Consider the following 12500-nt stretch of genomic DNA (forward strand, 5'->3'; position numbering starts at 1 on the left):
CTATAATGGTTAATTTTTAATGAAGGAATTTAGAGAGGAGTAGTAGAGTACGATAAACAGGTGAACATTTCAAGGCCCAACTAGCTAGCTAGGTAGCCAGCCAATCAGCGAGAGAGCCAGGTAGCTACTAGGCCGGCATGGGGCCAGGGGGGGGGGGTATGGGGGCTGTCCCGTCAGGACACTCAAGGTTACTGATTCCAGGTAAAGCTCAGGTGGGCAGACTGGATACCTGCCCACCTGCTGCAGGTTCCTGCTCTGGCTCTGCTGGACCACTCTCACATGTGTCTTTATCATAGTGCCCCCTCATACCCTCCCTCCTCATACCCTCTACCTCCCTCCTCATGGCCTCCACCTCCCTCCCTCCTCATACGCTTCCCTCTCTCCTCATACCTTCCCCTCCCTCTACCTCCCTCCTCATACCCTCCACCTCCCTACTCATACCCTCCCCACCCTGTGCCCCTTGTGTTAAATAAACTGTTTTTGCCTACCCTATCAATTCTTCTGAGAATCTTGTATGTGGTGATCATGTCCCCTCTAACTCTTCTGTCTCCCAGTGACGTGAGGTTTAATTCCCGTAGTCTCTCCTCGTAGCTTATACCCCCTCAGTTCGGGTATTAGTCTAGTGGCAAACCTTTGAACCTTTTTCAAAGGCCTGAAAGGTTCAAAACCTTTGAAAAGGCAAACCTTTTCCAGTTTAGTCTTATGCTTGACTAGATATGGACTCCATGCTGGAGTTGCATACTCCAGGATTGGTCTGACATATGTGGTAGACATAGTTGTGAATGATTCCTTACACAAGTTTCTAAAGGCCGTTCTTATGTTGGCCAACCTGGCATATGCCGCTGATGTTATTCTCTTGATATGGGCTTTAGGGGACAGGTCTGGCGTGATATCAATCTCCAAATTTTTTTCTCTCTCTCTGGCTCTTGAAGAATTTCATCTCCCAAATGATACTTTGTATCTGGCCTCCTGCTCCCTACACCTGTCTTCATTACATTACATTTGCTTGGGGTTAAACTCTAACTGCTTGGGTTAAAGTCTAACAACCATTTGTTCGACCAAAGCGTAATAGTGCGTGTGTTTGAGAGTGCGTGAGTGTGCGCGCGCTACCGTTTGAACCTATTCCCCCCACCTGGAAGATTGGCGAACATGAGGGTATGGAGAGAGGGGTGATGTGAGGGGAGGGGGAAGGTGAGGAGAGAGGGGAAAGAAAGGAGAGGGGAAAGAAAGGAGAGGGGGTAAGGAGGAAGGCAAGGGGAGAGGCAAGGCAAGGAGAGAGGAAAAGCAAAGTTTGGAGGGGGAAGACATGAAGAGAGGGAGGGAAAGCAAGAATAGAGGGGATAGGGAAGACGAGGAGAGAGAGAGAAGGGGGAAGGAGAGGGGAGAGGGGAGAGGGGAGAGGGGGAGGGGGGGGGGAGAAGCCTTTGTCTGGGCCACCTACCGCCGAAGTACAAAGCAAAAACAGCCTTATCAGGAGGAGAGGAGAATCTCCTCTTGGAGATTCTCCTGCAGAAACTGAGGAGAACCCGTTGTCTCAGCACCAACACACAGCTACACTTACACAAGGCTCTAGTCCGGCCGCATCTCCAACATCTCCCAGCACCGCTACACACCTCAACGGAAACTAACATGCAAACTAGAATCCCGCAGTCGCCGTTGCGAAGAGGGAACACACTCGCCTGGCGTTCCGCGAGCGCTTTGGCCTGGGTTCGTATCCTGGCCGGGGGAGGATTTAAAACATATACACACACGCGTCTTAGTGTTAATAAGTGCGTGCTACAAAGTATTCACCTAGAGACATCGCGAGCAAATATAGCAAATATATATTTCAGCAAATATAGACATCTATATTTGCTGAAATACATACGAATTTTACACTCGCAGCTCCCTGACAAGAGAGCAAGCTTAGCTTAACTGACACACACACACACACACACACATACATACACACACACACACACACACACACACACACACACACACACACACACACACACACACACACACACATACACACACACACATACACACACACACACACACACACACACACACACACACACACACACACATACACACACACACACACACACACACACACACACACACACACACACACACACACACACACCTCGTGTCAGCAAGGCGGACAGCCCGCCTGCTATCATAACTCACATTTCCCATTTCAAAACTTTTCTCTTCACTTACACCTCTCCATCCTGTTTATCCCCCTCCCCCTTCCGCAAAAAAAAAAACTATGCAAACAAAGACACAAATACCAGCGATGCTCCCAGATGTTCATCAGTGGTACTTGTTTGTAACGAGTTACTCAACTCCCTCCATCAGCCTTCTCTCTATTCCCTTTACTTTCCTCTCTATCCTTTATTCTCCCTCCCACCTTCCTCCTTCCCTTCCTTCTTCACTCTCTACCTACTTCCCCTATAATTCTTATTGTCTTTGTATGCCAACGACTCCCTCGTTCCTCAGTCTGCCCCCCCCCTCTCTCTCACTCTCTCACTCTCTCTCTCACTCTCTCTCACTCTCTCTCACTCTCTCACTCTCTCTCTCTCTCCCTCTCTCTCTCCCTCTCTCTCTCCCTCTCTCTCTCCCTCTCTCTCTCTCTCTCTCTCTCTCTCTCTCTCTCTCTCTCTCTCTCTCTCTCTCTCTCTCTCTCTCTTCCTCCTTCTTACACCTTGTTCTCCTCGCTTCCTATTGCATTCCTCTCCTAATCGTCCGTGACGACCCTGACTGCCTGTAACTACCACCACAGCCGTTCGTAACGACCCTAACCGCCAGTAAGGACCAGCAGAGCCGTCCGTGGCCACCCTAACCGCCAGTAAGGACAAGCAGAGCCGTCCGTGACCACCCTAGCCGCCAGTAAGGACCAGCACAGCCGTCCGTGACCACCCTAGCCACCAGTAAGGACAAGCAGAGCCGTCTGTGGCCAACCTAGCCACCAGTAAGGACCAGCAGAGCCGTCCGTGGCCACCCTAGCCGCCAGTAAGGACCAGCAGAGCCGTCCGTGGCCACCCTAGCCGCCAGTAAGGACCAGCAGAGCCGTCCGTGACCACCCTAGCCACCAGTAAGGACCAGCAGAGCCGTCCGTGGCCACCCTAGCCGCCAGTAAGGACCAGCAGAGCCGTCCGTGGCCACCCTAGCCACCAGTAAGGACCAGCAGAGCCGTCCGTGGCCACCCTAGCCACCAGTAAGGACCAGCAAAGCCGTCCGTGGCTACCCTAGCCGCCAGTAAGGACCAGCAGAGCCGTCCGTGGCCACCCTAGCCGCCAGTAAGGACCAGCAGAGCCGTCCGTGGCCACCCTAGCCGCCAGTAAGGACCAGCAGAGCCGTCCGTGACCACCCTAGCCGCCATAAATATAGCGACATATAATAATAATAAGCAAAAATGGGGCGAAGAATATTTAAATTTACTGACAAACAGGTCCCAAACAGCTCACAATAATAAGGGTAAACAAAAATTAATTCATTCCGCATACAGTCTAAAGCCGAGTGCCACAATTACTGTCCTCGTGGCACTATCAGTCTCATACTAGACAGGCAAAAACAGACACCACAGTCATGTGTCATCCTGCGCTATCAAACTCGGCAGGAAAATGGTTTCCGTAGAAGAAATTAAGACCTCAGACTGGATGCAAGATGCAGGTCACAATCACACCTTCTCGTAGAGTGTGACCGGTGTGTGTGTGTGTGTGTGTGTGTGTGTGTGTGTGTGTGTGTGTGTGTGTGTGTGTGTGTGTGTGTGTGTGTGTGTGTGTGTGTGTCAATTGCACATGTAGCATGTCAGGGAAATGATGGTGTGGATTATGAGAGATGACATAAAAACGCCAGCCAGCGACCTGGCCGAACACCCACCCACCCACCTGCCCGTACACCCACCTGGCCGAACACCCACCTGGCCGAACACCCACCTGCCCGAACACCCACCTGCCCGTACACCCACCTGCCCGCCTGCCTCCAGAGATCACGGCGTGACCCGGATTCTCATATATCCCTCTCATTTCTCCCAATATTTTCGGTGAGGAAGGAATGCGAAGGTGTCCAGCGAGAGGTCGCCCCGCCCCACTGTTCCTCATCTTTCTCATCGTCTCCCATCGCCATAGTTATATATATATATATATATATATATATATATATATATATATATATATATATATATATATATATATATATATGTATATATATATATATATATATATATATATATATATATATGTATATATATATATATATATATATATATATATATATATATATATATATATATATATATATCACTACATGAGAGCTATGTATTATATTTACATTTTGGTAGAGTGGTGTGAGGGTGAAGCGTGACGCCCTCATGACCTGCCTCCTGGCCCCCTCACCCTCCCTCCCTCACCTGGCACACTAACTCACCCTCCCTCCCTCACCTGGCACACTATCTCACCCTCCCTCCCTCACCTGGCACACTAACTCACCCTCCCTCCCTCACCTGGCACCTCAGCTCCGGCTCTAGTGTGCACTGTAGGCCTATCTCTCATGTCGGGCGAATTTAACAGTGGAAATAGGTGGAAATCCTTTCCGTGGGCGCCAGTGTCACCGTGGGCGCCCGTGTTACCGTGGGCGTGAGTCTTACTGGTGGTTCACACGGCGGTCTAGCAGTAAGTGTGGGCGCCAGTGTCACCGTGGGCGTGGGCGTGAGGACGATATGGACCAGGTCTCTCCTACGCATCTCTGCCCACTACGACCCAACGCTATGCTCCTATTGGTGTTTTTAGTGCTCACGCGCCCTCGTCTGATTGGTCGGTGGAGGCGCCCCTCTCGGCCAATCTTGGCCCATATTGATAACACCTCGCACCGGTGTTTACCTGATCACGCTGTTCACCGTCTTATGTTCAGGGATTGTGCAGTCACTTAGGACGTGAGCTCTGGCTTGGAAATACTCCTACGTTATGATTTAACTGGTGTTGAGCTCTCTGTCTGTCTGTCTGTCTGTCTGTCTGTCTGTCTGTCTGTCTGTCTGTCTGTCTGTCTGTCTGTCTGTCTGTCTGTCTGTCTCTGTCTGTCTCTCTCTCTCTCCTCTCTCTCATTCTACTCTATATTAAGCCAAGGTTTGGGTTCTTTAGGAAAATAGATGATGTTCGAAGTGAAGTTGCAAGCTAAGAGCTGTTATCCTACATTTCTTGAGCTTATTGTATGTATGCAATAGGAATAAACTTATATTTATGCTAAATAACTATCATGTAAGGAACAGGATGAGCCAGGAGCCACCTGTGTGCCAGAGCCTTTATGTGGCTGGTTAACTTAATTTCACGCGTATTTTTGTGTTGAGCGAACAAGTTCCAGGTGCAAGTCAGCATATTTGCCGAAGGAATAATGTTCTTGAGAAAGGTATTGCCAGCATGAGGCTGCTGATGGCTGAGCGCCTTGTGTTACTGATGCCGGCATGAGGCTGCTGATGGCTGAGCGCCTTGTGTTACTGATGCCAGCATGAGGCTGCTGATGGCTGAGCGCCTTGTGTTACTGATGCCAGCATGAGGCTGCTGATGGCTGAGCGCCTTGTGTTACTGATGCCGGCATGAGGCTGCTGATGGCTGAGCGCCTTGTGTTACTGATGCCAGCATGAGGCTGCTGATGGCTGAGCGCCTTGTGTTACTGATGCCAGCATGAGGCTGCTGATGGCTGAGCGCCTTGTGTTACTGATGCCAGCATGAGGCTGCTGATGGCTGAGCGCCTTGTGTTACTGATGCCAGCATGAGGCTGCTGATGGCTGAGCGCCTTGTGTTACTGATGCCAGCATGAGGCTGCTGATGGCTGAGCGCCTTGTGTTACTGATGCCAGCATGAGGCTGCTGATGGCTGAGCGCCTTGTGTTACTGATGCCAGCATGAGGCTGCTGATGGCTGAGCGCCTTGTGTTACTGATGCCAGCATGAGGCTGCTGATGGCTGAGCGCCTTGTGTTACTGATGCCAGCATGAGGCTGCTGATGGCTGAGCGCCTTGTGTTACTGATGCCAGCATGAGGCTGCTGATGGCTGAGCGCCTTGTGTTACTGATGCCAGCATGAGGCTGCTGATGGCTGAGCGCCTTGTGTTACTGATGCCAGCATGAGGCTGCTGATGACTGAGCGCCTTGTGTTACTGATGCCAGCATGAGGCTGCTGATGGCTGAGCGCCTTGTGTTACTGATGCCGACATCTGCTTGTCAACAAAGTTTGACCAGTTGGGGAACATTGAGAATAATGGTCTTCTACATAGCAGTAAATCCACCAATATTTCTCCGGTGTTGAAGGTCTTGATGTCCTAACCAGTTCTACCAGGTCGGTCAAGGCTACAGATGAGCCTTCTAGCAATGTTTTCCACTACTTTGAGCACGGGCGCCGGCGAGAAACAATGGGCAGAGTTTCTTTCACCCTATGCCCCTGTTAACTAGCAGTAAAATAGGTACCTGGGAGTTAGTCAGCTGTCACGGGCTACTTCATGGGGGTGGAGGCCTGGTCGAGGATCGGGCCGCGGGGACACTAAAAAGCCCCGAAATCATCTCAAGATAACCTCAAGATAACGATTCTGATAACGATTGGGACAGGGGGGTGTCAGCAGGCAGTCCAGTAGGGCGGTGCGTACTGAAGATGGTAGGGAACTTGTGCTTCGAATAAGGCTTTGCAACTCCTGCTGACAAGAAGGTACGTGATGCGCCGTAGGGCTCAAAGTTTCTTGGCTGCCTTATTTGTTAGCTTGAGCACGTGGCTTTTCATGGTAATTAAAGAGTCAAACTTTATTTTCACGTGTCTCAACTTCCTCACCGAACACTAGGTTTTGGCCACTCATCTGTATGTCTGGCGGCAGATTTACAATATCTGCAAATTGCAGATATTGTTTCAAAGAAATGGGAGGTAAACTAACCTTCTGAACATTGTCTAAATCCGGACATTGTGCAAGGAGGTTGGCGACGGTTAACGGAACAATGTGCAGCATGGCGGCAGTCTCTGTTCCACCAGGTGGCCAGCTATCGTGAGGTTATCTTGAGATGATTTCGGGGCTTTAGTGTCCCCGCGGCCCGGTCCTCGACCAGGCCTCTTTTTTTGTTACACATCCCCAAGAAGCAGCCCGTAGCAGCTGTCTAACTCCCAGGTACCTATTTACTACTTGTGTTCGGGCTTGGGTTCTTTGACCGTGATGCCCCAGTTACCTAGCAGTAAATAGGTACTTGGGAGTTAGACAGCTGCTACAGGCTGCTTCCTAAAGGTGTGTGTGTATGTGTGAACTAAAAAAAAGTTCATTGATTGACAGTTGAAAGGCGGGCCGCAAGAGCCAGAGCTCAACCTCCGCAAGCACAACTAGGTAAACATACACCATAACAAGGCAACACACGCTGCCCACACTGGGCTTAACCTCAACGCCCAGACCAACACGGGATGGCGCTGTGGAGGAATGCTAGGCTGCGGAGGCCACCATACTCCGAGGTTACTGCGCTCTGACGGGAGGATTTACGGGCGTGGAGTGGGGCGGGTTGTGGAGGATGGCGAAGATTCCTACTGCTCGACAACAACTGACGAAGGCCAGTGAGGACTGGATGGCAGTGTTGACTAGCCCCGGTGAAGGCTACAGCGGCTGGCACAAGTTTGGTGACGGTTGCTACAAAGCTGTGAAGACTACAGGTTTTTGGCGCCACCTTGGAGGGCAGAAGAATGCTGCTGGGGGCTGACGAGGGCTGCTGACACTTGCCCAGTGCTGGAGGCTGACGAGGGCTGCTGACACTTGACCAGTGCTGGAGGCTGACGATGGCTGCTGGCACTTGACCAGTACTGGAGGCTGACGATGGCTGCTGACACTTGACCAGTGCTGGAGGCTGACGAGGGCTGCTGACACTTGACCAGTACTGGGGGCTGACGAGGGCTGCTGACACTTGACCAGTGCTGGAGGCTGACGAGGGCTGCTGACACTTGACCAGTGCTGAAGGCTGACGATGGCTGCTGACACTTGACCAGTGCTGGAGGCTGATGATGGCTGCTGACACTTGACCAGTGCTAAAGGCTGACAATGGCTGCTGACACTTGACCAGTGCTGAAGGCTGACGATGGCTGCTGACACTTGACCAGTGCTGAAGGCTGACAATGGCTGCTGACACTTGACCAGTGCTGAAGGCTGACAATGGCTGCTGACACTTGACCAGTGCTGGGGGCTGACGAGGGCTGCTGACACTTGACCAGTGCTGGAGGCTGACGATGGCTGCTGACACTTGACCAGTGCTGGAGGCTGACAATGGCTGCTGACACTTGACCAGTGCTGAAGGCTGACAATGGCTGCTGACACTTGACCAGTGCTGGGGGCTGACGAGGGCTGCTGACACTTGACCAGTGCTGGGGGCTGACGAGGGCTGCTGACACTTGACCAGTGCTGAAGGCTGACAATGGCTGCTGACACTTGACCAGTGCTGAAGGCTGACAATGGCTGCTGACACTTGACCAGTGCTGAAGGCTGACAATGGCTGCTGACACTTGACCAGTGCTGGGGGCTGACGAGGGCTGCTGACACTTGACCAGTGCTGGGGGCTGACGAGGGCTGCCGACACTTGACCAGTGCTGGAGGCTGACGATGGCTGCTGACACTTGACCAGTGCTGAAGGCTGACAATGGCTGCTGACACTTGACCAGTGCTGGGGGCTGACGAGGGCTGCTGACACTTGACCAGTGCTGGGGGCTGACGAGGGCTGCTGACACTTGACCAGTGCTGGGGGCTGACGAGGGCTGCTGACACTTATGGATAGTGTTGAGGAGATCAGACACATTCTCAGCACACACAACACATGAACCGAGCCCACGGGGTGCGGGGGGGGGGGGTACAACACACATTTACAACCCGTACATAACGGTTAAGAACTCAGTTATGCACTCTAAGCAATCCGGTTATAATTACTCACCTGTGCGGCGTAGGTGCCGCGACGCTCATTGGCTTGTTGCAATTATAACTTTGCAATTTGTTGACTTGTTAACCCGCACCACCAGTTGTCAGTTGTGCTCTGCGTGATGACAGCAGCTGGCCAAACGGAAACAACTATTGTCGTTTTTAATGAGTTGTGTGGGTGTGTGTGTGTGTGTGTGTGTGTGTGTGTGTGTGTGTGTACTCACCTAATTGTACTCACCTAATTGTGCTTGCGGGGGTTGAGCTCTGGCTCTTTGGTCCCGCCTCTCAACCGTCAATCAACTGGTGTACAGATTCCTGAGCCTATTGGGCTCTATCATATCTACATTTGAAACTGTGAATGGAGTCAGCCTCCACCACATCACTTCCTAATGCATTCCATTTGCTAACTACTCTGACACTGAAAAAGTTCTTTCTAACGTCTCTGTGGCTCATTTGGGTACTCAGCTTCCACCTGTGTCCCCTTGTTCGCGTCCCACCAGTGTTGAAAAGTTCGTCCTTGTTTACCCGGTCGATTCCCCTGAGGATTTTGTAGGTTGTGATCATGTCCCCCCTTACTCTTCTGTCTTCCAGTGTCGTGAGGTGCATTTCCCGCAGCCTTTCCTCATAACTCATGCCTCTTAGTTCTGGGACTAGTCTAGTAGCATACCTTTGGACTTTTTCCAGCTTCGTCTTGTGCTTGACAAGGTACGGGCTCCATGCTGGGGCCGCATACTCCAGGATTGGTCTTACATATGTGGTGTACAAGATTCTGAATGATTCCTTACACAGGTTCCTGAACGCCGTTCTGATGTTAGCCAGCCTCGCGTATGCCGCAGACGTTATTCTCTTTATGTGGGCTTCAGGAGACAGGTTTGGTGTGATATCAACTCCTAGATCTTTCTCTCTGTCTGTTTCATTAAGTACTTCATCTCCTATTCTGTATCCTGTGCCTGGCCTCCTGTTTCCACTGCCTAGTTTCATTACTTTGCATTTACTCGGGTTGAACTTCAACAGCCATTTGTTGGACCATTCACTCAGTCTATCCAGGTCATCTTGTAGCCTCCTACTATCATCCTCTGTTTCAATCCTCCTCATAATTTTTGCATCGTCGGCAAACATTGAGAGGAACGAATCTATACCCTCTGGGAGATCATTTACATATACCAGAAACAGTATAGGTCCAAGGACTGACCCCTGCGGGACTCCACTTGTGACGTCTCGCCAATCTGAGACCTCACCCCTCACACAGACTCGTTGTCTCCTGTTGCTTAGGTATTCCTCTATCCACCGGAGTACCTTCCCTCTCACTCCAGCCTGCATCTCCAACTTTCGCACTAGCCTCTTGTGTGGCACTGTATCAAAGGCTTTCTGACAATCCAAAAATATGCAGTCTGCCCACCCTTCTCTTTCTTGCCTTATTTTTGTTGCCTGGTCGTAGAATTCAAGTAACCCTGTGAGGCAGGACCTGCCATCCCTGAACCCATGTTGATGCTGTGTTACAAAGTTCCTTCGCTCCAGATGCTCCACTAGTTTTTTTCGCACAATCTTCTCCATCAGCTTGCATGGTATGCAGGTTAGGGACACTGGCCTGTAGTTCAGTGCCTCCTGTCTATCCCCTTTCTTGTATATCGGGACTACGTTAGCTGCTTTCCAAGTATCTGGCAGTTCCCCTGTTGCCAGTGATTTGTTATACACTATGGAGAGTGGTAGGCTCAGTTCTCTTGCTCCTTCCTTTAGAACCCAAGGGGAGATTCCATCTGGGCCTATAGCCTTCGTCACGTCCAACTCTAGTAAACACTTCCTTACTTCCCCACTGGTAATCTCAAACTCTTCCAGTGGTTCCTGGTTAGCTATTCCCTCACTTACCTCTGGAATTTCTCCTTGTTCTAAGGTGAAGACCTCCTGGAATTTCTTATTCAATTTATTTCTTATTCAATTTCTTATTCAATTCCTCACACACTTCCTTGTCATTTGTAGTGAATCCTTCCGCCCCTATCCTTAATCTCATAACCTGTTCCTTTACTGTTGTTTTTCTCCTAATGTGGCTATGCAACAATTTAGGCTGAGTCTTTGCCTTGCTTGCGATGTCATTTTCGTATTGTCTTTCTGCCTCTCTTCTCATCCTGACATATTCATTCCTGGCATTCTGGTATCTTTCTCTGCTCTCCAGTGTCCTGTTATTCCTATAGTTTCTCCATGCCCTTTTACTTTGCTGCTTAGCTAGCCTACATCTTTGATTAAACCATGGGTTTCTCATCTTCATTTCTCTGTTTTCCTTTTGGACTGGGACAAACTTGTTTGCTGCGTCCTTGCACTTCTGCGTGATGTAATCCATCATATCTTGGGCCGTCTTTCCCCTGAGCTCTGTTTCCCATGCTATATCTGTTAGGAATTTTCTTATCCCCTCATAGTTTCCCTTTCGGTATGCTAACCTTTTGGTTTCGGTATCCCTCCTCGAGTTCAATAACCCTTCTTCAATCAAGTACTCAAACACCAGTACACTGTGGTCGCTCATTCCTACTGGGTCCTCATAACCGATTTCTCTTATGTCGGAGTCGTTCAGAGTGAAGACTAGGTCGAGTCTCGCTGGTTCGTCATTGCCTCTCATCCTTGTGGGTTCTCCGACATGCTGCGTTAAAAAGTTGCTTGTCACCACCTCCAATAGTTTGGCTCTCCACGTATCCTCGCCTCCATGCGGTTCCTTGTTCTCCCAGTCAATCTTTCCGTGATTGAAGTCGCCCATGATGAGCAGGTGGGATCTATTTCTACAGGCAGCAGAGGCTGCCCTCTCAATTATAGTGTTAACTGCCTTGTTGTTGTTTTCATACTCTTGACTGGGTCTCCTGTCATTTGGTGGAGGGTTGTATATTACTGCTACTACTATTCTTGGTCCTCCCATTGTTATGGTGCCTGCTATGTAGTCTCTGAACTCCTCACAGCCCGGGATGGCCATCTCCTTAAAACTCCATTCCCTTCTCATGAGTAGGGCCACTCCGCCTCCTCCTCTACCTTCCCTCTCTTTCCTTATTACTGTATACTCCTGGGGAAACACGGCATTCGTTATGATTCCAGAGAGTTTTGTTTCAGTGAGTCCGATTACATCTGGGTTAACTTCTTGTGCTCTTTCCCTTAGTTCACTTGTCTTGCTTGTGATCCCATCTATGTTCGAGTACATCACCCTGAAACTGACTCTCTTCTGCTTCTTTTCTGGGGGGGACCTTTGGGATCTGGGGTGAGTGGGAGCTGGGGGGACCTGGCACGGGGGGATTGGTGGAGGAGGGAGGGCTTGGGGTGGTGGGGGAGAGGGGGAGGGTACAGGGGGTGGATAAGAGGGGGAGGGTACAGGGGGTGGATAAGAGGGGGAGGGTACAGGGGGTGGATAAGAGGGGGAGGGTACAGGGGGTGGGTAAGAGAGGGAGGGTTGGGGAAGCATGGGGGGAGGAGAGGCTGTGGGGGATAGGGGAGATGGGGGGGCTTGGGGGGAGAGAAAAGGGTGGAGGGCTTGGGGGGCGTGGGGGAAAAGGGAGGGCTGAGGTGGGTGAGGAAGAGGGGAGGGTTTAGGGGAGTGGGGGAGAGGGGAAGACTTAGGTGGGGTGGG

The 12500-nt window shown here is 50.8% G+C and overlaps 1 protein-coding gene across 1 annotated transcript; it reads right to left on the minus strand.

Moving 5' to 3' along the window:
- Positions 1-7391: 7391 nt before the first annotated feature.
- Positions 7392-8786, minus strand: LOC138351635 (uncharacterized). The gene has a single exon (XM_069303636.1). The coding sequence runs from the start codon at positions 8784-8786 to the stop codon at positions 7392-7394; it is 1395 nt and encodes a 464-aa protein (XP_069159737.1).
- Positions 8787-12500: the final 3714 nt, after the last annotated feature.

This window comes from Procambarus clarkii, chromosome 50, assembly GCF_040958095.1.
Source record: "Procambarus clarkii isolate CNS0578487 chromosome 50, FALCON_Pclarkii_2.0, whole genome shotgun sequence".
Classification (NCBI taxonomy): Eukaryota; Metazoa; Arthropoda; class Malacostraca; order Decapoda; family Cambaridae; genus Procambarus; species Procambarus clarkii.

Bases quoted from the DNA above. Each gene is read 5' to 3' on its own strand.
- LOC138351635 (XM_069303636.1), bottom strand. From the start codon at position 8,786: ATGTGTCTGATCTCCTCAACACTATCCATAAGTGTCAGCAGCCCTCGT.